At 36.8% G+C, this 24,921-nt stretch overlaps 1 protein-coding gene across 4 annotated transcripts in view; it reads left to right on the forward strand.

The window, feature by feature from the left end:
- The window catches only part of LOC127448054 (E3 ubiquitin-protein ligase ubr3), a 131,650-nt gene that overhangs the window by 8,281 nt on the left and 98,448 nt on the right, over positions 1-24,921 (forward strand). For all 4 annotated transcript variants that reach the window (XM_051710308.1, XM_051710310.1, XM_051710309.1 and 1 more), the window contains exons 3-13: positions 2,668-2,820; positions 11,274-11,429; positions 12,932-12,972; positions 13,174-13,240; positions 13,662-13,792; positions 16,083-16,311; positions 20,034-20,213; positions 20,526-20,659; positions 23,574-23,660; positions 23,761-23,826; positions 24,588-24,677. In XM_051710308.1, the coding sequence (XP_051566268.1) occupies positions 2,668-2,820; positions 11,274-11,429; positions 12,932-12,972; positions 13,174-13,240; positions 13,662-13,792; positions 16,083-16,311; positions 20,034-20,213; positions 20,526-20,659; positions 23,574-23,660; positions 23,761-23,826; positions 24,588-24,677 (1,334 nt within the window). The remainder of the gene's footprint in view (positions 1-2,667; positions 2,821-11,273; positions 11,430-12,931; positions 12,973-13,173; positions 13,241-13,661; positions 13,793-16,082; positions 16,312-20,033; positions 20,214-20,525; positions 20,660-23,573; positions 23,661-23,760; positions 23,827-24,587; positions 24,678-24,921) is intronic.

Below are 24,921 nucleotides of genomic sequence, written 5' to 3' on the forward strand. Positions count from 1 at the left end.
AATGTGCAGTTAGATGTTTGTGTTTCTTTACATATTAAAGAGTACTCCCAGTTAGTTCCACACAATAATGTGCAGATATTCTAAACTGATTATGCAAAAAAACAACACTGGTATCGGATCGGTATCGGCCGATACTGAGTTTTACGATATCGGAATCGGATCGGAAGAGAAAAAGTGGTATCGGTGCATCCCTAGTTTTGAACAGGAGTTAATTACAGATCATTGTGACATTTTACTAGTGAAAATGCTGGTTTTAGATATCAGTATTTTTTTTTTATTTTTTTTTTTTACTAGACATTACATTTGTTTATGTCAAGAATGGGTATTTTTGTGAATAAAGACATCGTTTTCGTACGAAGAATTAACGTATTTACTTGTGAAAACTTAAGTAATGATATAAACATTTACTTTTTCACTAGTAGTTATTCCATTGCTGATATCACACATTTTAACTAGTGAAAATTAAATTACACCGACAGTGGCAAGAAAAAGTATGTGAACCCTTTGTAATTGTCTGGTTTTCTGCATTAATTGGTCATAAAATGTGATCTGATCACAAAGTCACATGTTTAGACAAACACGATGGTGCTTAAGCTACCAAAACACAAACAAATATGATCTTTCATGTCTTTATTGAACACATCCCATTAAACATTCACAGTACTGTGGAAAAAGTAAGTGAACCCTTGGATTTAATAACTGGTCGATCCTCCTTTGGCAACAATAACCTCAACCAAGCATTTCCGAAAGCTGCGGATTAGACCTGCACAACGTTCAGAAGGAATTTTGGACCATTTTTCCTTTCAGAACTGCTTCAGCTCAGCCATATTCTTAGGATGTCTGATGTGAACGGCTCTCTTGAGGTCATTCCACAACATCTCTATTGGGTTAAGGTCTGGGCTCTGACTGGGACACTCCAAAAGGTGGATTTTCTTTTTTTGAAGCCATTCTGTAGTGGATTTACTTCAATGTTTAGGTTCATTGTCCTGCTGCATCACCCGACTTCTACTGAGCTTCAGCTGGCGCACAGCCACCCTGACATTTCCTGTTGGATTTTTTTTTTTTTTTTTTTTTTTGTGGATTTTCTCCCCTTTCCCTCCCAATTTGAAATACCCAATTCTCAATGCGCTCTAAGTCCTCGTAGTGGCGTAGTGACTCGCCTCAATCCAGGTGGCGGAGGATGAATCTCAGTTGCCTCCGAGTCTGAGACCGCCAATCCGCGCATTTTATCACGTGGCTTGTTGAGCGTGTTACTGTGGAGACCTAGCACGTGTGGAGGCTCACGCTATTCTCCACGGCATCCACGCACAAATCACCACGCGCCCCACCGAGAGCGAGAACCACATTATAGCGACCACGAGGAGGTTAACCCAGCGTGACTCTACCCAACCTAGCAACCGGGCCAATTGGTTGCTTAGGAAGCCTGACTGGAGTCACTCAGCATGCCCTGGATTCGAACTTGTGACTCCAGGTGTGGTAGTCAGCATCTTTACTTGCTGAGCTACGCAGACCCCATCCTGTTGGATGTCTTGATAAACTTGGTAATTATTTTTTCCCAGTCCAGGCCCCAAAGCAGCCCCAAATCATGATGCTCCCTCCACCGTACTTCACTGTTGGGATGATGTTTTCATGTTGGAATGCGGTGCCCTTTTTACACCATACGTAGTGCTGTGTGTTCTTCTCAAACAATTCATCCTTAGTTTCATCAGTCCTCAAAAAATATTTGAGTGCTTTTTTTTTTTTTTTTTTTTAAGTCAAAGTAGCTCTGTCTAACCCACACCTCCAATCTCGTTTCATTAATTGGATTCCAGGTTTGCCAGCTCCTGACTCTAACTTTTGTTGACTTCATTAGCCTAGCGGTTCACATACTTTTTCCAACCTACACTGAGAATGTTTGAATGACGTAGTCATTATGTACAAGAACAATACAATAATTTGTTTGTTATTAGTTTAAACAGATTGTTTGTTCGTTATTGTAACTTAGATGATGATCAAACCAGATTGTAAGACAAATTTATATATAAATGCAGGTATTTTCAAAGGGTTCACATACTTTTTCTTGCCACTCTATCCATAAATCATATCCTGTACGTGAATAAATGTTGAAAGGGCTTGCCATTTGTAATACAGCTGTAACCTTTACAGAGACAGATTTAGTGTTTATTTTAGACCTGACAGATGGGATTCAGATCATAAACTGACCACAAATATCTTGGTAATCTTAATTTCTAAACTGCAAAATGACAAATATTAAAGACCCAATGGAAATCAAAATTGTAGTTTTGTGGCTTTTAGTTCTTGTCTGTTAGCTTTGAGGTCATCTATATGCTAGTGTACTATTAAAAGTTGCCACATTTAGTGACTTTAGTAACTTTTATGAGATTTTAAAATGTATAGTCTTCCTCTTCTGGGAAAACATCTTGCTCTCAGGAGCAATTTCCATCCAATTAAATGCTCTCTAGAATGAGAATCAGAACTATCAGGAATTTTATAATACAAAGAATCACATAGTCTGAAATGTAAAATGCAAATTACAGTCATGGTTTTTGTGTACTAATTTCTGCCCCATGTGTGTGGAGAGTACTGGCTGAACCTGCACTAATCACACTCTCTGGTGTCACATATGCTGTTTTATTGTGTCACAAACTTCTTATCATGTGCTGGCAGAGTCTGCGGCTGACAGAGATCTACAGAAGGTTCTGCAGCAGTTAGAGTCGCACATATCGCTCTTAGAAGAGCTCACCAAGATGGGCGGGGCCATGCGCACTGTTCTTACCAAGATCTTAACCAATCAGCAGACCTTTAAAGAGCTGAGCATGGGTGAGTGTGTCACACATGACACTGTTAGCACCTCACTATCACTACAACTCTATTATAGTTGATTAACCCTTAAATGGATGGGTGTTTCTCCAAACATTATAACATACCTTGGGGCTTTAGTTCACTGATGTTTAAATGAAAATTCTGAAGTCGTCCAGTCTAAAAAGAAACCAACCTTCAGAAAACAGTCAAAACAATTGTTGTTTATGTGACCCATTTCAAATACTTAATCTATTCCAAATACCGACATTAAATTCCGCTGAAAAGGGACATTTATCTGCGACGTGCTCACCATGCATTGATAAATCTACATTAAATATACAACATGACATGCATTCACTGAATCAATATTAGCAAAAAACTGGTTTATTTATTGAAAACAATTGAATGAATAGTGCAGGACCAATAGCGCAACCCTAATAGCCTGTTCTAAATGGAATTCACCAAGTAAAAGTTACTTAACATATTAAAACAGTCAGATCATTGTTGAAAATAATCAACAGGTAGGCTTAAGCCAAATCTACGATAGAAAAAAAAATGTGCTGAAAAGTTTAGTGTATTTCACTACGTGCATTCGTGCATTAGCCATTGATCTAATATGACAGCTGTTCGGTAAGAATAGTGACGATGTAAAAAAAAAAAAAAAAAACTAGCTACATGATAGAAAAAATAGGCCTGTGATGTAGCCTACAATAAACCTAATGTACTCTAAACATGACGTGCACACAGAATAAAAGATAGTTTAATCCATTAAGCAGTCGGCACCATTTTGAAAATAGCCTTCTTAGCAGATAAAAAAATTGCATTCCTTGCCTAAAACAGTCATTTTCTAGGCTACTTACTCAAAAGCATACATTTTTTGATGAGCCAAATTAACACGTCAACATGTTCATGTGAAAGATGGGACTTGACTCACCTGAGGCGACTTTCCTGCGGTTGGAAAAGCCAGCTCGGTGGGAAAATAACTTACAAGTTCACACAGATGTAAAGAAGACTCAAATGTGAAGTCATCCGACTTTCATAAAAATGACACAGTTTTTTATTTAGTACCGCCCTGAAGAAGCTATTTGACACAAGTCATCATATTGACGTCCAGCTTTTGACACTTAGGACAACTAATGGACTCATACACAACTATTACAAAAGGTGCAGACATTCGATGATGTTCAAGAAGGCAGAACAAGAAGAACCAATGGGGTGCAAACTTTTGAACAGGATGATTTGCGTATATTAGAGTACATTTTGTGTTATGTAGCTTTTGAAGGGCATAAAAAATATGATCTGTTATATCTTATATTTTTAGACATTCTGAAAGGGGTGTGAAAACTTATAAAACAAAAGGGGTATCTAAAATCTGCACTTAACTGTGTATATATAGTTTGTGAAAATGTATATTTTATTTTATAAAAGTTTTTCAATGATTTAACCATATTTAAGCTTTTTTATAGTGTACAAATTCCATGTAGCCTATTCTGTCCATATGATGTCATATTGCATGTGTAGTTATGAAATGACTTGTCATGTCAGGAACACATTTTAACACAATTCACAACATTGTAACCTAACATTCAAAATACAATCCCCACATCTCAACATTTAAGTGTTTGTACTATGTAAAAAGTGCAGTGTAGCTGTCTGAATGTGACATTGTCTGATATACCTCCGTGCTCGTGGGGAAATGAACATCCTCGCTCACATTTTCACGTGTTACATGAAGAAATGTATCGGCTTCTTTCAGCTCATTGATGAAAACACATTTTTATTTGGGAATTTCTAACTTGCGCTGAATGACAGAATGACAAAGAGCACGAGTGCCAAGCACATTATGTCATTGCCATGGTAACCAGATACATTTCAGCTGATTTGCTGAAGACTAGAATGAAATTGTCAATCAATGTGCAACGCAACAAAATTGCTTCTATTCTCTGCAAACAATACCAGAGACAATACCGAGAAGGACAATGAGGAGATTTAATTTAAGAAGAAAAAAATCTGTGAGCTTACTAGCTGAAACCGGGACATAATGACATTTCTTGTCGGGGCACTGGGACACACCTCTTAAAACTGGGACTGTCCTGGGAAAACCAGGACGTCTGGTCACCCTAATGTAGTTTACTGTGAAACCATATATCAGAAGCTAATTGTCTAAAGGCTTGATATGATTTTCTGGAATTTTCCAAGCTGCATAAAGGCACAGTTAACTTAGTGTATGTAAACTTCTGACCCACTGGAATTGTGATATAGTCAATTAAATGTGAAACAATCTGTCTGTAAACAATTGTTGTAAAAATTACTCGTGTCATGCACAAAGTTGATGTCCTAAACGACTTGCCAAAACTGTAGTTTGCTAATATTAAATCTGTGGAGTGGTTAAAAAATTTGTTTTAATGACTTCAACCTAAGTGTATGTAAACGTCTGACTTCAACTGTAGATGGCGCAACTGTAAATACCTGAACAATTGAGACCTAGAAATCCCAAATTGCTATGTTATATTTTCAAATGATCTCAAAGCCCCATTTTTCATAAAGACCCCTCTCCATCCATTCTTTCCAGCAAAAGCGGGACTTGTTAATACATAAGCATATGGGTGAACCCCAAAAATGTTCTCTACTTCAGTCTAATTATTGCAAAAATGCAATCAAATATATACATTTAAAATGTCCTAAGTCCACAAGAGGGTGCAACAAATACATTACAAACTAAACAGCACCTTGTTATTATTGCAAAATAAATAAATAATAATATTTCTGTTAAAAAAGTGCATAGAAATGTGGAGTCTTGTGCAGGAGCGCTGCATTCATCATGAGACACAGGTGCATGGGCAGACACACACATCTGAGCATTGGACAGCAGCCGCCTGTAATCAAACAGCTCAGGGGTAGTGAATTTAGTCAGATCTGGGTAATTCCGTAGCTATTAAAATATTGAACTGAATAAAGATTATTTCACACTCCTAGGTAATCGTGGCTGCACCCTGCAGATTGTAAAGCACTGTGCTGGACAAACGTCTTTGGCTGTTGTGTTTTAGTTTATTCAGCGTCTCATGCAGGAGAGCTGTGTTTTGTAGATGCTATATAAAGTTTAAAAGATCAACATTTACAAACGCATCTTGAATTGAATTTCTCATTTAAATTTGACCGCCTCACAAAGGCATGTCACGGGAACGTTAATGTACATTGCAGAATTGTTTTCATTTAGAAATTAGATCGCGTGGGTGTTTGAATCGAGATCGCGATCTTTTAACGATTAATCATGCAGCTCTAGTGTGAAATAATGGGATGCATATATGTAAAAGAGATGTAATTACTCTGCTTAATCGATTTGCCAGAATTTTAGACAACATTTTTTACATCTAACTGGATCAGGGAAATTGGATGATAACTTTTACATTCATTTGGGTCTTTATCTTTTTTTATCAATGAGACTGATTAGGGCTTGCATCATGGTTGACGGTAATTCACCTTTCTTTAATGACTCTGTCTGTAAACTTCTAAAATAAGTCTGTGACATAGGATCTAAAAAACTGCTTTACCTGTTGGCAAGGCTTTAATTACCTCAACAAGCTCCTCCAAAGTGATATCTGAGTCAAAGTCTTTTTGATCACTCGTCAATTTAGGGAGTTCTAATGGCTCTACGAAGTTGCTAATATCTTTATCTGTAGACAGACGTGGAACTATAAAGATCGAAATAGAATTCTTTAAAGGCTTTATTTTATTGCATTTTTTAAATGTTATTTTTCTCCCCTTTTCTCCCAATTTGGAATGCCCAATTCCCAATGCGCTCTAAGTCCTCGTGGTGGCATAGTGACTCGCCTCAATCAGGGGCGAGTTACCGTGGAGACCTAGCACGTGTGGAGGCTTCATGCTATTCTCCGCGGCATCCACGCCCAACTCACCACGTGCCCCATCGAGAGCGAGAACCACATTATGGCCACCACAAGATGTTAACCCAATGTGACTCTACCCACCCAAAACTCTACCTTCTGGGACGAAATAGTATTGTACCTATACTTAGCTGTATATATTTAGCTGAGTCAACTCTCTAAGACTATTGGATGACATTCGGCGCTTCAGCTCTGTTTCATCACTTTTAATACTCTTTTCCAGTTCTTTGAATTCCTGTGCTTTGATCTTTTTAATGAATGAGGCATATTGTATGATCAGCCCCCTAAGACCTGCCATAAGCGCCTCCCATGCCACACCCACAGAGGACACTGAGGACCAATTGGTTTCTACATAAACATTGACTTCTGTCTTTAACATTTGTTGAAATGCTGGGTGCTTTAGAAGGGATGTATTAAAGCGCCATCTATATGAGTTATTTTCTCTGTATGCAGCAACATCTCTAAACACACCAAAGCATGATCTGAAACTAATATATTCCCAACTGAGCAGTCAGTGGCAAATGGAATATGTGACTTTTATTTATATATATATATATATATAATAAATCTTTTCTAGAGTAAATCTTATGAACTGAAGAAAAAAGGTGTAGTCCCTCCCAGATGAATTCAGAAGTCTCCAAATGTCTGTAAGACCAAGATTTTTACACATACTCTGTAGTGTCAACGTTGCTTTAAAGGGTCTACACACATTTGCACTATGATCCTGGGCTGGATCCAATAAAGATTGAAGTCCCCACCCAAAACCATATCATGAAGGATCCCAGCTGCTTGTATCTTTCCCTCAGGATCTTTAAAAAAGTTCAGATCATCAGCGTTGGGTGCATAAATATTAGCCAAAATAAGATTGTGCCCTTGTATTTCAGCCAAAACAACAATGACTCTTCCTAAATTATCTTTGATCTGTTTGAGACATTTAAATTGTAAATGCTTACTTATCAATGTGATGACTCCCCTGCTCTTACTCGAATCAGCACTACAAAACACATGCCCACCACATGCCCTGCCAAGTTTTTCAGCTTCCTGTAGAAAAAGGTGCATTTCTTGTAGGAACACTGTATCAAATATTTTACTTTTAAGAAAAGATACCACCTTCCTTCTTTTTATAGGGTGCCCCTGCCCATTAACATTCCACGTGGAGAGAAACAATTTTACCTACAGTACATATTTTCTTAGGCACTTTTTGAATCTTAACAGATTAATAATAAAACTATTTTTCCAAACGGTTCATGACCGCTTTTAATGAGTTTTATTTATTGATTTATTTTCGTCTCTAGACGGTTACACCAAATTTTTGATCTCAGAAACAGCTGAGCTGTTTGCAAGTAATTGTTTTGTGTTAATTTCATATTGAATGTATTTTTGAAAAACTTGATTGATCCAGACACCAACAAAATGAATGTCACATTGACACATCTGCATGCTTAATTGTGTTTTCTTTGTCATTTTGCCTTTTCGTTATGTTTTCTTTTTTTTTTTTTCACCTGGTTTAGTTGGTTTTTTTATTTTGGTTGTTTTTGTTCTTTGCTTTCTCCATCAAGTTTCTTGGAATTAGTGCAGTTTCTGAGGCCCCCTTTACACCTGACATTAACAGGCACTTCATATCTAGATAGGATCTGTCTAGATATTCTTAAGCTAGACTGCATTTACACCTTGCAGTGAAATGTGTCTCCACACTTACACATGCAAAATGAATTAATGAATGTATCATTTGTATAGCGCTTTTCTGACACTACACTCAAAGCGCTTTACATAATGAACAGTGGTGGTGTGTTGCAGCATCCACCGGGATGATGTGACGGCAGCTGTAGTGCACCAGTACGCTCATGACACACCAGCTGTTGTTGGAGTGGAGTGATAGAGCCAATTCATGAAAGGGGATTATTAGGAGGCGATGTTTGATAAGGGCCAATGGGGGGAATTTGGCCAGGACACCAGAATTACACCCCTACTCTTTACGAGAAGTGATTTTTTTTTTTTTAATGACCACAGAGAGTCAGGACCTCAGTTTAACGTCTCATCCAAAAGATGGTACCTTTTTACAGTACAGCATCCCCGTCAGTACACTGGGGTGTTAGGACCCACACAGACCACAGGGTGAGCACCCCTTGCTGGCCTCACTAAATGGAAAAACACTACTTGCATATTACGTCAGAGGCTGCAATTATTTGTGGATAATTCAAATTGTTTCATCACTTTGACAGTTAAAAAATAAGGTATTCTCTCGACTTTCGAGACACTTCTACAGTAAAGATGTTAATAATGACTAGAAAACAGAGCAGGAGCTGAGGTTGCACTAGAATTTTTTTTATATATCACTCCAACGGAGTTAAAAAATTACTGTCATGGTCTGTTTTTGTCTGTTATATACTTGGACTACATCCAGGGGCGTAGCATCCATTTTGATGGTGGGGTGTCTTGCACATTATAAGAGGTTGTAGCTGGCTGCATAAAACGTATAAATATCTGCTAACCGGTATGTTTTTTAAAGGTAAAGTGTGGTAATGTTAAAATGGTTTCCCCTGTCCCAGTTTAAGCTGCAGTGATACACCAATGTATGTGGATTTTGAGATTATATTAAAAAAACAGATCTTGTGCCTTAGTGATTGCAAATGCTTCAATCTCAATACAATCCAAATGGGAAAAAAATATGCAACTCACTTTTATTTATCCACAAAAAGAGGGATTGTCAGCAGAGATATCCAGTGTTCGTCTTTTATTTTTCCATCAATACAAAAATGTGCAATTAATGTGCTCCTTGCATATTAAAAGATACAAACATTTCTGTCCCACTGGACCTTCGTCAGTGTTTGCTGACTCCATCTACATGCAATGAACACACTTATATACTTCAGTGATCCAACACACACATGATCAATTAGTCTAATACAAACACATAGCGATCATATGATCCAGAAGCATATATCACATGCCGGCACAGACACCATCATCTGGAGAGCAAAAATGAACGGAATTTTAGAAAACACTAGATTAAACTCCTCATTCAGGCCTTGTGATTTAACCATATCCAATCGGAAAATCCACTTACACTCGAATTGTAATGATTTTTGTTCAATATTGGTACATCAACGCATGGGATGTACCATATCAATTCCACAAAATGACGACTGATGTAGTAAGTAAGCTGTTTTTATCTGTGGGTTTTCGATGCAGCATGGCAGATAAAGATTCGTAGGTTGTTCGAACTCTAGTGTCTAAAAATGGAAGTTCAATATTGTTATGTTCCATATTGAATTTGATTGAACTACAAAAACTATTCATGTACTCATAAAATTTACGTAGTTCCTCTTTTGAACCCTGGAAAATGACAAAAATTGCGTCAATATACCTCCGATAAAATAGTAAATTTGATTGAAATGGATTATTAGAAAACACAAATTTATCCACCAAAAACCCATGGTCAGTATGGCAAGATCAGGTGTGAATACGGACCCCATGATGATTCCTTGCATCTGTAAATAAGTCATCTCATATAGAAAATAATTCTTTGATAGGATAATCTGTGCCATTTCCACCAAAAACTCTGTCAGGGGATTCAAATTGTTATGAGAATTGTAGTAAAAACTCAATGCCTCTAGTCTCAATTAATGTGGAATATTGGTATATAGACTATGTAAGTTTCATCCTTTGGTTGATGTATGGTGGATGAAAGGTCTATAAAATGACCCACATACCATATTGATATTATCGCATCAGCCAATATCAGTACCACTGATTAATATTATATCAGAATGTATCAACAGCGTCGATGATGAATAACACACATTTTTCAGTTTTCAAAAATGACGAATTAAGTGTAAATATTGTGTAAAAGAAGTGTGCATTTTTGACATGCACAAAAGTTTGTGTATCCTCATGCGACCCTTCGTCCTCATGCATGGACTGTGTGTTTTGTTTTCGCTATTCGCTATGCATAAAATAATTTAATTTAAACTGACTAATCTCAGTTCAGGACACTGGGCTTTCAGTAAAGAGTTAAACCTTCGACATACAGAGACATGTTACAAAATGACTTGGCACTTTCCTCAGCGGAGCTTGTTTTTGGGAGAAATGCCAACAAAACTGCATCTGTCAAGATACCTCATTAAGTTTTTACATAGAAAACTGTTTGAGTCACTAGTGTCATCCAATATGCTATTTTTAAAATTTGAGCGATTTATCACGAAACGGCATGCTGACAGACAAGCACACTGAAAGTTAAGTCATTCACTAAATAGGGAGTAAGGGAGCATCCTATAGCTTTCTATGTATGTGCATTCACTCCTAACATCTGACCAAAAGTTCAGTTTCAGGCTGTAGATGACTTTTGGACCGCTCAACATGTAGACATGCATCTAATTTGCTATCATACATTGTGTGTATATATAACACACACACACACACACACACACACACACACACAACTATTTGTAAGCCATTGCTAGGTTGACTTCCTGTGCGTAAATACTGTGGCTCTGTGACTCTTTCAAAACATTGCTCTCTAAACTCCTGGCTCAGTGTTCTCATGTTGATATTGTCTCATACCCACAGGTCAAGAGGAAAATGTTTATGCAAAGAGAAGTTATGAGAAGTATTTGTCTGCATTGAAGAGTTCAGGACTGGTGTCAGTGGAGGAGAAGGGGGCAGGAGGAGCGGGCGCTGGCGCAACAGACACTGCAGCAGGGGCAGGAGCTCTCAGTCTACTGGGTAACACCGCTGCCTGTTCTGTGCTTCGTTGCATCAGAGCAGTGTTGGGGAGTAACTAACTAAAAGTAGCAATGCTACTAACTTGGTATTGCTTTTCCAGTTGTAGCGGTGTAGCGTGACAAAACACTATTACATTGCTGTATTCAGGTCACATTGTATTGTACACGCAGCAGTTGAGCGAACTGAGGCGATAATCAAACACGCAAACACTCTTAAAATGTCCACTCTCTCTCTCTCACTCGTATGTAGCATTGGAAAGTCTCTAAGCTTACAGGTGTGAGGTAATTTTTATTGAGCTGACACTTTAAAAAAGATTTTTTAACAAATTCAGGCCTGAATCAATTTGAGATCTTTTGTTAGAAAAAATAGATCTAAAAAAAACGTATGTATGTTTAACTCTATACCTTTTATTGTATTTTAACTTGTTTTCAACCGAAGCTGGCATGACATTGAATCACCAGCAAACAAACACAAGTGGTCATTGTAGATGATTCATATAAATTAACCAATAAAACATAAAAAATAAAAAAATCAAGTCACTGATTCAAGTCTCTCGCTCTCTCTTTTTTTGTTTTATGAAATCATAACTAAATTTTTAACTTAGTATATTAGAATACATTTTTATAATGTAATTTTTTTTTTATTATTATTTTTGGATAGGATTAGTATATTTAGTGTACATTTGTTTAAGTTTAATGTTGTCACCCTAATTGAGATTAATAAAAAAAATACATATTTATTTATTTATTGCCAAAAATATGGCTCTGATTAAGTTATAAATTGTTATTAGATATATATATATATATATATATATATATATATATATATATATATATATATATATATATTTATGCCCCTCTTATGTCCCTCTTAAATAGTTGTTTATTCAACCAGAAACTTTCCCTGTTTAATTTTTATAAACATATTTTTAATATAATATTTTATTTTTATTTATTTTTATTTTCTAAAGAAATATAAGCATAATTAATGTTTTTTCTTGCAGAAATGGAAATCCGAATAACAAGGGGTGCTGAAGTCAACTGTTTGCTTAACAGTCCTCCCTATCTCTGTAAAAAAATAAAATAATAATGCTGCCACCTTTCTAAGATTATGTTTTTAACTACTCATGGATTACTCAGTAAATACTGATCTGTGGCATTTCATATTTTGGCTTTACTAATCATTTATTTTCTTTTAGCAGTAAAAAAAATCTCAAAAACAGCATTTGAACAGAGAGCCTCTGGTTGAGTTGACACGGAATGACCCGGCTTTAATGTAGTTTATGCTAGTAGCTTGTAGTGTAGCAAACAAAAAGATTAGCTTTACTCTAGCACTTTAAATTATGAGTGGTTTGTAGTAGTTTGAAAGTTGCTTCCCCAACACTGCAGTAGATATGAATGTTTTCACCCTTGTTTGTTCAAAGGAAAGAAGGTTTTTGTGTAATTGTATGTGGGTTCAGTAGTCTGCAACACGTTTGTAACGACAACCTTGTATTATTTCAGGAGCGACTGCAGCTGCCAGTCTGGAGGATTCTAGCAAAGAGGTAGGCACATGCAGACTTCTGGGATAGATACATGTGTGACCCAGCAACCAATCAAAACAAACACAGAGGGGTGTTACTTTCCTTTGTGCCATTGTTGAGAATGCAGCCTTCTTTTGCCACTTTGATGTCTTGAACTGTTTCAGTTCTGGTCATTGTCGAGAGTAGGTAAAGTTGAAAGCGGTTCATGTGTTTGTTTGGCAGGAGGATCAGGATGGACTGCAGGGTGTGGGCCAGAGGAAAAGAGTCAAGCTCAGTAGCACTACCAAAGGTAGAACAAAGTTTTTGTACCAAAAATGAAAATTCTGTCATTATTTACTCACCTTCTGGTCATTCCACCTCTATGTGCCTTTGTTCAGTTGAACAACAAAAGAGAATTACAAATAAGAAAAGAAATAGTGTCCAGATCTGTCAAGCTCCAAAGAGGATAAAAAAGCAATATTTAAGCATTTTTGGAGCTCTACAGCATCTTTCCCTATTCACATCCATTCTATGGAAAATTGCAGCTTGGACAGTCTGCTAAACTTCTTCTTTTGTGTTCCACTGAAGAAAGAAAGTCATACAGGTTTGTAATGAGTAAATAGTGACAGAATGTTCATTGTTGGGTCAATATGTGTTTATTAACTCCTCAAATGATTTAGTAGAACAGTAACCTTTAAGTTTCCTTAAAGCTCTTTTCCTGTGTTTTTCAGATCCATCTATTATGGACACCTTGAAGCATAAATGTTTTTTGGAAGAGTTATTGTTTTGGACAATTAAGTATGAATTTCCTCAAAAGATGGTCACTTTTTTACTCAACATGTTGCCAGATCAGGACTACAAGGTATTTGATGCGTGTCAACTGCTACACACAGTATGGGGTTGTACAAAATACATTTTTACAATGCATTCTTTTTATTAAAAAGTTTCCATATGACAGGAATTATACAGCTGTTTTTCCCCCTCAAACTAAACGGTGCAGTTCATTGTGTCTTTGTAGCATCATATAGGACATGGGTCAGTCTCCATCTCACAGTGGAACTGCATCTCTCACAGTAACATGAAGTATATCATTTTCATTCTTTTTTTTTGTGATGGCTTAATATGAAGAATTTTCCACATATGTGTCATCAGGAGAAAAAATAAATAAACCCAAGACATGCTAGATACATGTAAATTGTCCACTGAGGTACAAGTAGTCACGATAGATGTTAATAACAGATTCTTTAGTCGAGCGTTTGCACCAGGGGCAGAAATGCCACCAAAAATGACAAAAAATTTCCCAGAAATTGAAAATGTGCATGGGGCAAAAACTGCCCTAGTAATGCATTTTTTTGTTTGTAACATCTGCTGTAATTTTTTAATATTCTGTTATATTCTAGTTATACTATATTATGGCATAAGTTGATGTTGATTTAATTACTAGGGTAAGAGGTAATGAATTCTCAATCTTTAAAATTTATTTTAAAGGAATATTCCGGGTTCAATACAAGTTAAGCTCAATCGACAGCATTTGTGTCATAATGTTGATTACCACAAAAAATAATTTTGACTCGTTCCTCCTTTTCTTTACAAATAGTAAAAATCTGGGTTCCAGTGAGGCACACACAATGGAAGTGAATGGGGCAAATCCATAAATGTTAAAATACTCACTGTTTCAAAAGTATAGCCACAAGATGTAAACAATATATGTGCTAATATGATTTTAGTGTGATAAAATTGCCTACTGACCTTTTCTGTGTAAAGTTATTATTGCCCGACCGATATATCAGTCGGCCAATATTATCGTCCGCTATTAGCCTTTCACCAATATATCGGTATTGGCGTATATTTTACTGATATGCACCGATATGAAAACTGATACTAAACAGTAATACTGATGTTTATGTAGCTATTTTATTTTTATTTTTATTTATTCATTATTTAAATGGTCAGCAATTGACTTATACTAAACATACAGTACTGATGTTTTATTTATTCTTTATTTTCTCAGTGTTCATTTCTAGAATTTGTTGACAATGTATAATAATAATGTCAAATTTTTTTTGATAAAAATATTTGTTTAAGAAAGTAGCCTTCTGAGTACCTTTGCATAGTCATATCGGTGCACAATCCACATAGAAAAGGTCTGTTTTCATTCCAGCTCAAAAATGTAATATATCGGCTATCATATTGGTAATCGGTGAATTTCCCCCCCTCTGAAATCGGTATCGGTCTAACGAAATCCCAATTTCGTTGCTATGACAATGTAACCATTTAAACCCTAAAATCATGGTAAAAAATACCAATTTAAACAAATTTACAGCTCAAATAATACATGAGTTTTAACAGAAGAATTAATGTAAGTGCTTTTATAAAATTATAAGCTTCACATTTCTGTGTTTAAACCCTCCAAACATTGGCCCCATTTACTTCCATTGTAATTGTCTCACTTTAACACTGTAAAGAAATGGAGGGACGAGACAGACAGACAAACAATTCATGCATTATGTTGCAGTTCCTAATAGGGTTGCCACAATACCAAAATTCCAGTTGTGGATTCCAGTAACAGTATGATTTCACAATTCTTGATGCCAATTTTGATACCACAGAAAGAAAAAAAAACTAATACTAACTAATTTGCCAAATAATGCTTATTACAGCTGCTAAAGTTATCCAGTCGAGAGCTGCATGTGGTTTTCTCTTTTTCTTGTTATTGTTGTTTAATTAATATAGATATGCCACTGTCTAGAATATCCTAACAAATCTACTTTTATGATGTCCCACTGTTTACTTTCACTTTATACATAACTGAAGAACCGGTACTGCAGACTAACTGCACACTTCATAACCGGTACTTCAGAAAGACTGGTATGGTTACATCTTTTTATTTTTAGCATCGACTTGGTACCGACATGCTGACATCCTTAAAAGTTACCAGCCAACCTTTTAAAGCATTTTATTTACTTGCCAGATCCATTTTTTTTTCCTTCCGTTACCCGTTAGTTTGGCGTCACCTTTAAACCTTGTACACACAGTATGATCCCTGAAGTGAATATTGTTACTTGTGTTTATACCAGTGTAAAATTGCAGTATTCCATTCCTTGTGCTTTGAGTTTTTCTTCCTGTTTTTGCTTTCTCCCTCTGTGCCAAAGATCACGTTCACTAAAACATTTGTTCAGCACTACGCCTTTATCATGAAGACCCTTATGAAGAGTCATGAGTCAGACACCATGTCCAACCGCATCGTCCACATCAGCGTGCAGCTCTTCAGCAACGAGGAGCTGGCGAGACACGTTACTGAGGAGTGCCAGCTGCTGGACATCATGGTCACTGTGCTGCTTTACATGATGGAGAGCTGCCTTATCAAGAGTGAACTGCAAGGTAAAGAGAGAGAGCAATACTACTCACTATTTCTGCTGTATGTATGCTGTGTGCAGAATGCGAGGAATACACCGATGACGCACATTTGCTAAAATCTGTAGTTACAGAGGGCACTGTGTGGAATACTGTATCTCGCAATGCGTCTGACTTGATCTCTCATTGGCAGTGTAACAAATGAACACACAGGCCAATAAATCGGCTGATTTTTGGTATTTCTTTTAATTATCAGCCTTTCTGTGGAGTTGAGTTCACTGCACATAATACCGAACACATTGACCATGGTGTCTGATTCGCAAACATATCTCTTTTGAACCAGGTCTTTTTTAATGAATCCGTCAAAAATATTTATGAAACCGGTTTGAACTCAGGTTAGCAGTTTGAATCAGTGCCAATTTATCAAACGTCAGTGTGTTCACAACTGGGAGCACCTGGGAGTGCAGACATTTCAAAATATAATTTATAATAATTTATAATAATTATATTTATTTATCACACATTATACATTTGTACATATACAGTGAAATTCTTTTTTTTTCACATATCCCAGCTGAGCTGGGGTCAGAGTGCAGGGTCAGCCATGATACGGCGCCCCTGGAGCAGATAGGGTCAGGGGCCTTGCTCAAGGGCCCAACAGTGGCAATTTGGCAGTGCTGGGGCTTGAACCCCCAACCTTCTGATCAGTAATCCAGAGCCTTAGCCGCTGAGCCACCACTGCCCGAAATATAATGCAGACATTATAATTAAGAGTCCCATGGGATGTACCTTTTATTTTATTTTTTTTTTAAAGACAAATTAGCAATAAAGCTTCAAAAATATGCCATCTACAAGTATGTGGTATCTCATTTAAAGAAAACGATTGAACCTTTTTCAAAGATTTAATTCACAAACCTCACAAAACTTGCGCAAATCCTGCAAACTTTTTTTTTTTTTTTTTTTTTTTTTTTTTTTGATTATTTTTAACAGAGTTAATGTTTTGTAATTTACTGTCATATTAAATTGTGATTTCATGCATACATGGACATTATATCCACCCTCCTCTCTAGATCCTGGCATGAGCCATTAAAAAACCCACTCTGGTGTTTGATCACTAGAAATTATACCAATTTCTTTCTTGGCTCATTATTTGACAGAGCAGCCAACTTTAAGACCTTTTACACACACACACACGCACACAAATCCAACATAATCTGTATTTATTTCTAAGAAAGTAACTGGAAGCTGTTGAATTAAACATGCAACATTATGTGTCCATGTGACTATAATATAGTAAACTACTGTTTGAATTGTTTGCTTGTTGCATACCACAATCATTTTCATACTATTTTTTTAAAATAGTAGGGTGATTTGCACAAAACCTGTCAAGACAATGTCCTGGTCATATTTGACTCCAATAAAAAAAAGGAAAAATAAGAAATTATATTTTGCATAAAGAAAATGAAGCCTACTTTAGATTGTTTTGCAATTATATTCAGGCTCCCAATTCTCACTGTAACATGTCCGGCCATTTTTCTTTTACTATTTCCTTCCACCCCCCCCCCCCCCAAGTTGATTGTCATTACTGTAACACAGTCATTTTCTTTTACTACATTAAAGTATTATTTTCATCTTTTGTTCAAATTTGATATTTTTATTAAAATCAGTTAAAATTAAAGGCTATACCAAGAGAGTACTACAATAATGTATAAATACTTCACAATTGAAACAATAAATTTTTTTCATGTTGTAATAATGCGAATATGATAATTACCATCTTTTTACGTCTTGCAGTAATAAGAATTGGGTGGGAAAATGTGTGTAACTGTCATGAAAATAAAAGCACAATGTAAAGTCTTAATGACCCTAAAAAAGGGTAAAGAATACGCTATTAATACTGCATAGTTTTTGGTACTGGAACCAACATTATGACTTTGTCAAGACCATCAAAACAAACAAAATAAAAGAAAATTTATATATAATTGTTTAAGATAGATAACAATGTAAAGCTAATTGTTTCTTCCAATGTCTTAATGGGATAGTTCACTCAAAAATGATACTCACCCTCATGCTATCCCAGATGTGTATTGCTTCTTTCTTCTGCAGAACACAAATGAAGATTTTTAGAAGAATATTTCAGCTCTGTAGATCCTCATAATGCAAGTGAATGGTGACCAGAACTTTGAAACTCAAAAAGCACATAAAGGCAGCATAAAAGTAATCCTTAAAACTCCAGTGTTTAAATCCATATCTTCTGAAGCGATATGATATGATGAGTGGATGAGAATCAGATCAATATTTAAGTCCTTTTTTTTTTTCTTTTTTTTTTTTTTTGTACCATAAATCTCTACCTTTGCCAGCCCCAACAAGTAGGTGGCTGAATAGAAAATTGAAAGTCAAAAGTGAAGTAAAAGTGAAAGTGTAGATTTACAGTAAAAAAGGACTTAAATATTGATCTGTTTCTCACCCACACCTATCATATGGCTTTAGAAAATATGGATTAAAACACTGGAGTCATATGGATTACTTTTATGCTGCCCTGATGAGCTTTTTGGAGCTTCAAAGTTCTGGTCACCATTCACTTGCATTATGAGGATCTACAGAGCTGAAATATTCTTCTAAAAATCTTCATTTGTGTTCTGCAGAAGAAAGAAGCCATACACATCTGGGATGGCATGAGGGTGAGAAAATGATGAGAACATTTTCATTTTTATGTGTACTATCCCTTTAATAGGTCAGTTTTAACCCATATGGGAAGATCAAGTTGTGACCTTTCACCTTTGGAGGTTCTGGATGTTTTACAGCTTAAAGTTTTTTGTACATCTAGTAATCAAATTTTACATTTGCCAGAAATAACTAATGGCACCTTCCTAAACCCCTGTAACACTGCAACACGTTTTTTGACAAAAGTGGGAAGGAAGTGATTTTGTTGCAGTGGACATGCAAATTTTGCCCATTTTGAGTGCTGGAAAAAGCAATAAAGATTAATTTGTGAAATAAACGTACTAAAATTATAACTAAAATGTACACTCTTTATTTTCTACAAGCAGAATAAATCAGAAATTGATGTGATTTGAAATAAATGTGATTGAAATGAATGTAAATTGAGATATCCTTGGACAATGTTTGCCAAGTTTTTAAACTTTAAAAAAAAATTGTTTTATTCTTTCCAAATTATGCTACTGCATTGATATTCAGTATATATGAATCATTATACACTTTGTGTCTACAATAAAACAGAATTTCATGAAGGGGGGTATTTAGTGCTGTTTTAGTGCTGTAAAATGACCCGAAGGACAAAAGGAGGGTGCAGTGTCTTACAACAATAGGGGGGTTAAGCGGATGTGGCAGACTGGTGCAATAGTCTGTGTGGTTGCAAGGTGTGTCTATAGGGTTTTTTTGTATCTTCAACAATTGATTTTGAATACAAATTGAAAAAAAAAAAAAAAAGAATGTTGTAAAAGTCAACATGGAATCATAATCAACCCTATTTGCATTTCTTGTTATTGTGAACAATCACATCATTACAAAGAAAATAAGTTCTTTGTTGGTTGTTAGTAATGTAGCCTTTCTAAAAGCCTGCCAATAGTTAACACAGTAATTTACTGCCAACTAATGTAGTAAAGGTTACAGCAGTTAAAAACATTTAATGATAGATTTGGAATGGGGAAAAATCTTTACCATTATGACTTTGTCACATCTGAAGCAAACGTTCCTTGGAAATGAAATCCTGTGAAATGTGTTGACAGATGAGGAGAACAATCGTCATGTGGTGGTGAACTGTGGTGAAGCTCTACTAAAGAATAACACCTACTGGCCTTTAGTTAGTGATTTTATTAATATCCTCTCACACCAAAGTGTGGCCAAGCGCTTCCTGGATGATCACTCTCTGCTGTTGCTCTGGATGAGCTTCGTCTCCTTCTTTCAAGGTCAGTTGAGTTACGGGAAATCTTACAGGCACAACCAAAGTGATTTTCATTAACCCAAATGAGCAATAATATTTTGTTATTAGCGATTTATTATGTATTAAAAGCCCTCTAGTGTGACATCACATCCTGGCCGTTGCCGTGTCTGAAATAATGTTGCGTTCCCAAAGCTTAATGTGACCGTGGCTTTAGCCGTATTAATGGCAGGATGATAATGAATCGGTTTTACTCTTCACTGAATCTTGATCTGTCTGCATGAGTCAGTGGTTCACTCTGATGTTGTCTATCATCTCTCTGTATGTTTTGCTGTGTCAGGGATGAATCTGAATAAGCGAGAGCTGAACGAGCACGTGGAGTTCGAGTCTCAGACGTATTACGCAGCATTTGCAGCTGAGCTGGAGGCATGTGCTCAGCCCATGTGGGGTCTCCTCACACATTGCAAAGTCAAGGTGAGATCACACAGACACACACACACACACACACAGACAGTACATGCATGATACACTCCTCTGCACAACAACACCTTTTTATACAAGGGTGTTTCTTCAACTTTGGCCCATTTTATGTCCCAGGGGTTTATTTCAGCTTTTTTCCTTTGTTATATGATGGTCACATTAAAACTACTGGAAACTGGAAATTTTACCAGGCCTTCATCGTTTATTTTTGGTACTTTTCAAATGCCATTTTTCTATAGATTTGACTGTTTTAGCCTTGTGAAAGACCCAGACTTTAAATCCATTCTAAAAGTGCAAATTATTGCATGTTTAAAACTGTGATCATCTAAACAAAACGAAACAAACACAAACCAGTTCAATAGACTATTCCATAGTGACATTCATTGATTTGAAGTGGCAATTCTGGTTAGTTGTTAAACTTGTTCAAAACAACAGCGGGAGTTGCTTTATTCACAGTGACTTGTTGTGGTTACATGAACATGATTGTCATCAAATGTCAGCATTCAAATTTTGATCATGTTGTTCGGGGGCTGGAAGCTCCCTGGATCCCTGGAACTAAAACTAAAGTGTTTCGATTTCTGAAAAAATAAACCTCAAATTGACGTCTGGGCCGCGGCAGTGAAGTGACACGGCTGGATACCTGCAGTACCAACAATTGTAGGATATGTAGCACACATTTCATCTCTGGTAGGGGAAGGAAATGTTTGCCAGCTAATAATAAGTTTGATAGGAAGAGTGTAGCTGGCTAGTTAAGTCAGAGTATTTCTTAACAGACTTTTAAAGTGACCTTATAGATTGCTCCCTTTGTAATGAATGAAGCGGCGCAAGTTTCGCAGCATTAACGGCTCTTGATTATAATGGGAGCAATCAAATATCCCAGACCTTTCAGCCGAGAAAATAATTGTAAGCATCGATAAACTTTCATCACCTCTATCGTCTAGATGCACTAAGTGTGGAACAAGATGATAGTGCACGTCTTAGGGTCATTTTTTACCCCGGAATACGTTATAAATGCTGCTTAGTTTTTGGTACTGGAACCAAACGTCATGACTTTGTCAAGACCATCAATACAAACAAAGTATATATACTGTGTATATTTTTGCATATAATTGTTTAAGAGAAATAACAGTTTAAAACAAATTGTTCCTTCCAGTATTGACCTGTATGGTAAGAACCAGTTGTGATTTTTCACCTGTGGATTTTCTTTTTTTTTTGTACGCCTATGAATATGATTTGACCTAAAAATATTTTTAAAAAATTCAAATTTTGCCACTAGCCCCATACTGTTCTCTAGTTTTCAAACCTGTTTCTCTGGGTACTGCATTTTCCCACAAATTGCATATTTGACTCTTAAATGAGGTTTGTGCACACATGCACATCCACATAGATAAACACACAAAGACAGTAGTATTATTATTATTATTTACAGTTTTGAACAGGTAATATGTTGGTAAATAAGTTTATTTGTGCCTGAATTTGAAGAAACACCTATACCAAAAAAAAAAAAAAAAATAAATAAACGTTCTTAATTTTTTTTTTTATTGCCTGGTAACAGTTCTGTCATATTGTGTTTATGCTGTCATGTCATTGCTGTACAACCTAAGTATGCTTAAAGGAATAGTTCATCCAATGAAGAAAATGACTGTAATCTACAGTACTTAACCTCATGTCATTCCAAACCATGAATGCCAAAGGCCAAATTAGTTATTAGGTATTTGCATTAAAATCTAAGTTATTTGCTTGCAATCTTCCCATCTGGTGTTCACAAATCTTCTTTGCACTTCTGCGAATTCAAACTTTACCTTGATGGCAGTGTTGCCAGATTGATCATGGAACTATTTTCTGTGAATAGCAAATTTCTATATGTTCCTTGCACAAAACTATTGTATGGTTTCAGAAGACTTGGAACGAGTTGTATGGACTGCTTTTATTATAGTCTTTAATACTGTCCACATCCATTTTCATTGAGTGCGTTTACACGGACACCAGAAAGCAGCGTATTACGAGAAAGCTGTGTTCCTGTTTACATGTACTGTACAAGCGGCGTACTCTTAACTCGTTTAATGTATACATGCGGCTTGGTGAGAAAGCAGCGTTCTCCGTAGCAACGTAATATCCACGCGACTCTTGTGTAAATAATAAACACGGCATCTGAGAAAGACTTTGCTATTTTACTCTCTGTTGCTTCGCTTTATTGATACATATTCCACAGTTGTTGCTATGTTTGTTTCCTTAACTTTCTGTTGCGACCTGCAGCGGAATTGCGCAGCAATAGTGGGGTTTCCTCTCTTACATAAAATACCGCTATTCCCCCAGTGTACAAGCTCATATACGTGGAGGTAAGGGACAGTTGAGAATGAGAATAGTTTACTGTGTATGTGCTTTCCCTACTGTACTTCCGGAAATGTTGAAGTCTTTCTGCTTTGTTTGCTTCTTGTTTGACTCCATGCGATGATGTGTGCTACCCCTGTACGTGCACATGCGCACTCTTCAGAAACCTGTGAGAACGCAGTTTATGTGTTTACATGGCCAGATAAGCTGCGTTCTCCGGGAGAAACCTAGGTGTGTTAAACCACTTTCTCTTAATCCCTTAAGTGGCGTAAGGAAACCCGCGTTCTCGTTTACGTGACGTTTCAGAGCGCCGCTTTCTGCAAAAACCCTGTAATAAACCGCTTTCTTAAGTGCATGTAAATGGGGTCTGTGTATAAAAAAGTGGGGCATGAACATTCCGCCTAACATTTCAATTTGTATTCCAGGAAAGAAAGTAATTTGCTTTTAGAAAGACCTAAGTTTTTGGGTGGACTATTCCTAACTGTTAACATGAGTAATTCCTTCCTTTCTCTGAAATTTCTAAGCAAAGCCAACCTGATTGCTTTTGCTGAGTGTTTGTTTGGTATTGTGTTGTCAGGATACACAGGAGTACACAAAGACTCTGGTGCGGTACTGTCTGGAAACGCTACAAATGTGGTTTGATGCCATTGGGTTTGTGGATGAGGTACAGTACTTATGCTTGGACTGTTATACTGATATATAGTATGTGACAGTGGTGGCGAGTAACCTCTATCTCTCTGTCTCTGTCTCCCTCACTTTCTCAGCCTGCACCCAACCAGCTGACTTTTCATTTACCTCTGCACCGATACTATGCCATGTTCCTCAGCAAGGTAATCCAGAGACCAGAAAACATTGATCTCTTTCATGAAGTAAATCTTTAATTACACAGTAACAAAAGTATTTTTTTTTTTTAGATGACAACATGTATTTTTTAAAGGTGACCTGAAAGGATATTCACAATGTATTTTACTCGCATGCACTTGCAACCGGTCCTGCTCAACCCGCTCCGAGCGGGATTCGAACCGGCGTCAGCTGGCATGGGAGGCAGCTGCGTTAACAAGGAGGCTAAAAGCTACAGCCCCTAGTGTTAGTCGCTAGTGTGCCTCTTGAGGTCAGTTAAGTGACATTTACACATACCATACAGCTATCACATACCAGCTGGCTCCCGTTACACTCACCCCTCTAAACCTTACTCCCATCCGGGTCACGGCACCACTGCAACCTGTCCTGCTCGACTCGCTTCGAGTGGGATCCTAGCTGCGGTCTCTGGCATGGGAGGTGGGCGTGCTATTGAGGACGTTAGAGGCTACAGCCTTTAGTGTCAGTCGCTAGTGCGCCTCTTGAGGCCAGGGGAGTGAGGTTTACACATATCGCACATCTATCACATACCAGCTGGCTCCCGTGACACACTGATGCAGGGATGCAGAATAGCGTGCACTGATGAATTGTGCACAATAATACTGGAGAGATTCATTTTAAAAAAAGGCCAGGTCAATTTTGATTTCACGTCTTTAATTGACTCCAGTCTTTGGTCCGTTTGAAGTGTTTATTAGCATGACTATTAATTGATCTGTTTGATATTATTCTGCAGGGAGTGAAGTGTCAAGGTCTGGATTTGGACAGTCTGCTGCCTGATCAGGAAATGCTGATGAAGATCATGGTTCATCCACTGCAGATACAGGTAAGATATAAATAAACAGGTCAACAGAAAAATTTATAGAGCAGCTGATTGTGTGTAATTTAGATAAGGTGCATATCAGAATGCGGAGCCCACTGATGCCATTTGTTGACTTGCAAATGACCCAACACGGTACCAACATTGTTTATCGTACAAAGCTAAAAAATATCCTTTAAATCTAACCATTGAAATGTATTCAAAGTGAGCTGCATAGGCCCAACAACATGCCTAAATATTAACATGACAG

Source organism: Myxocyprinus asiaticus, chromosome 11 (assembly GCF_019703515.2).
Source record: "Myxocyprinus asiaticus isolate MX2 ecotype Aquarium Trade chromosome 11, UBuf_Myxa_2, whole genome shotgun sequence".
Taxonomy (NCBI): Eukaryota; Metazoa; Chordata; class Actinopteri; order Cypriniformes; family Catostomidae; genus Myxocyprinus; species Myxocyprinus asiaticus.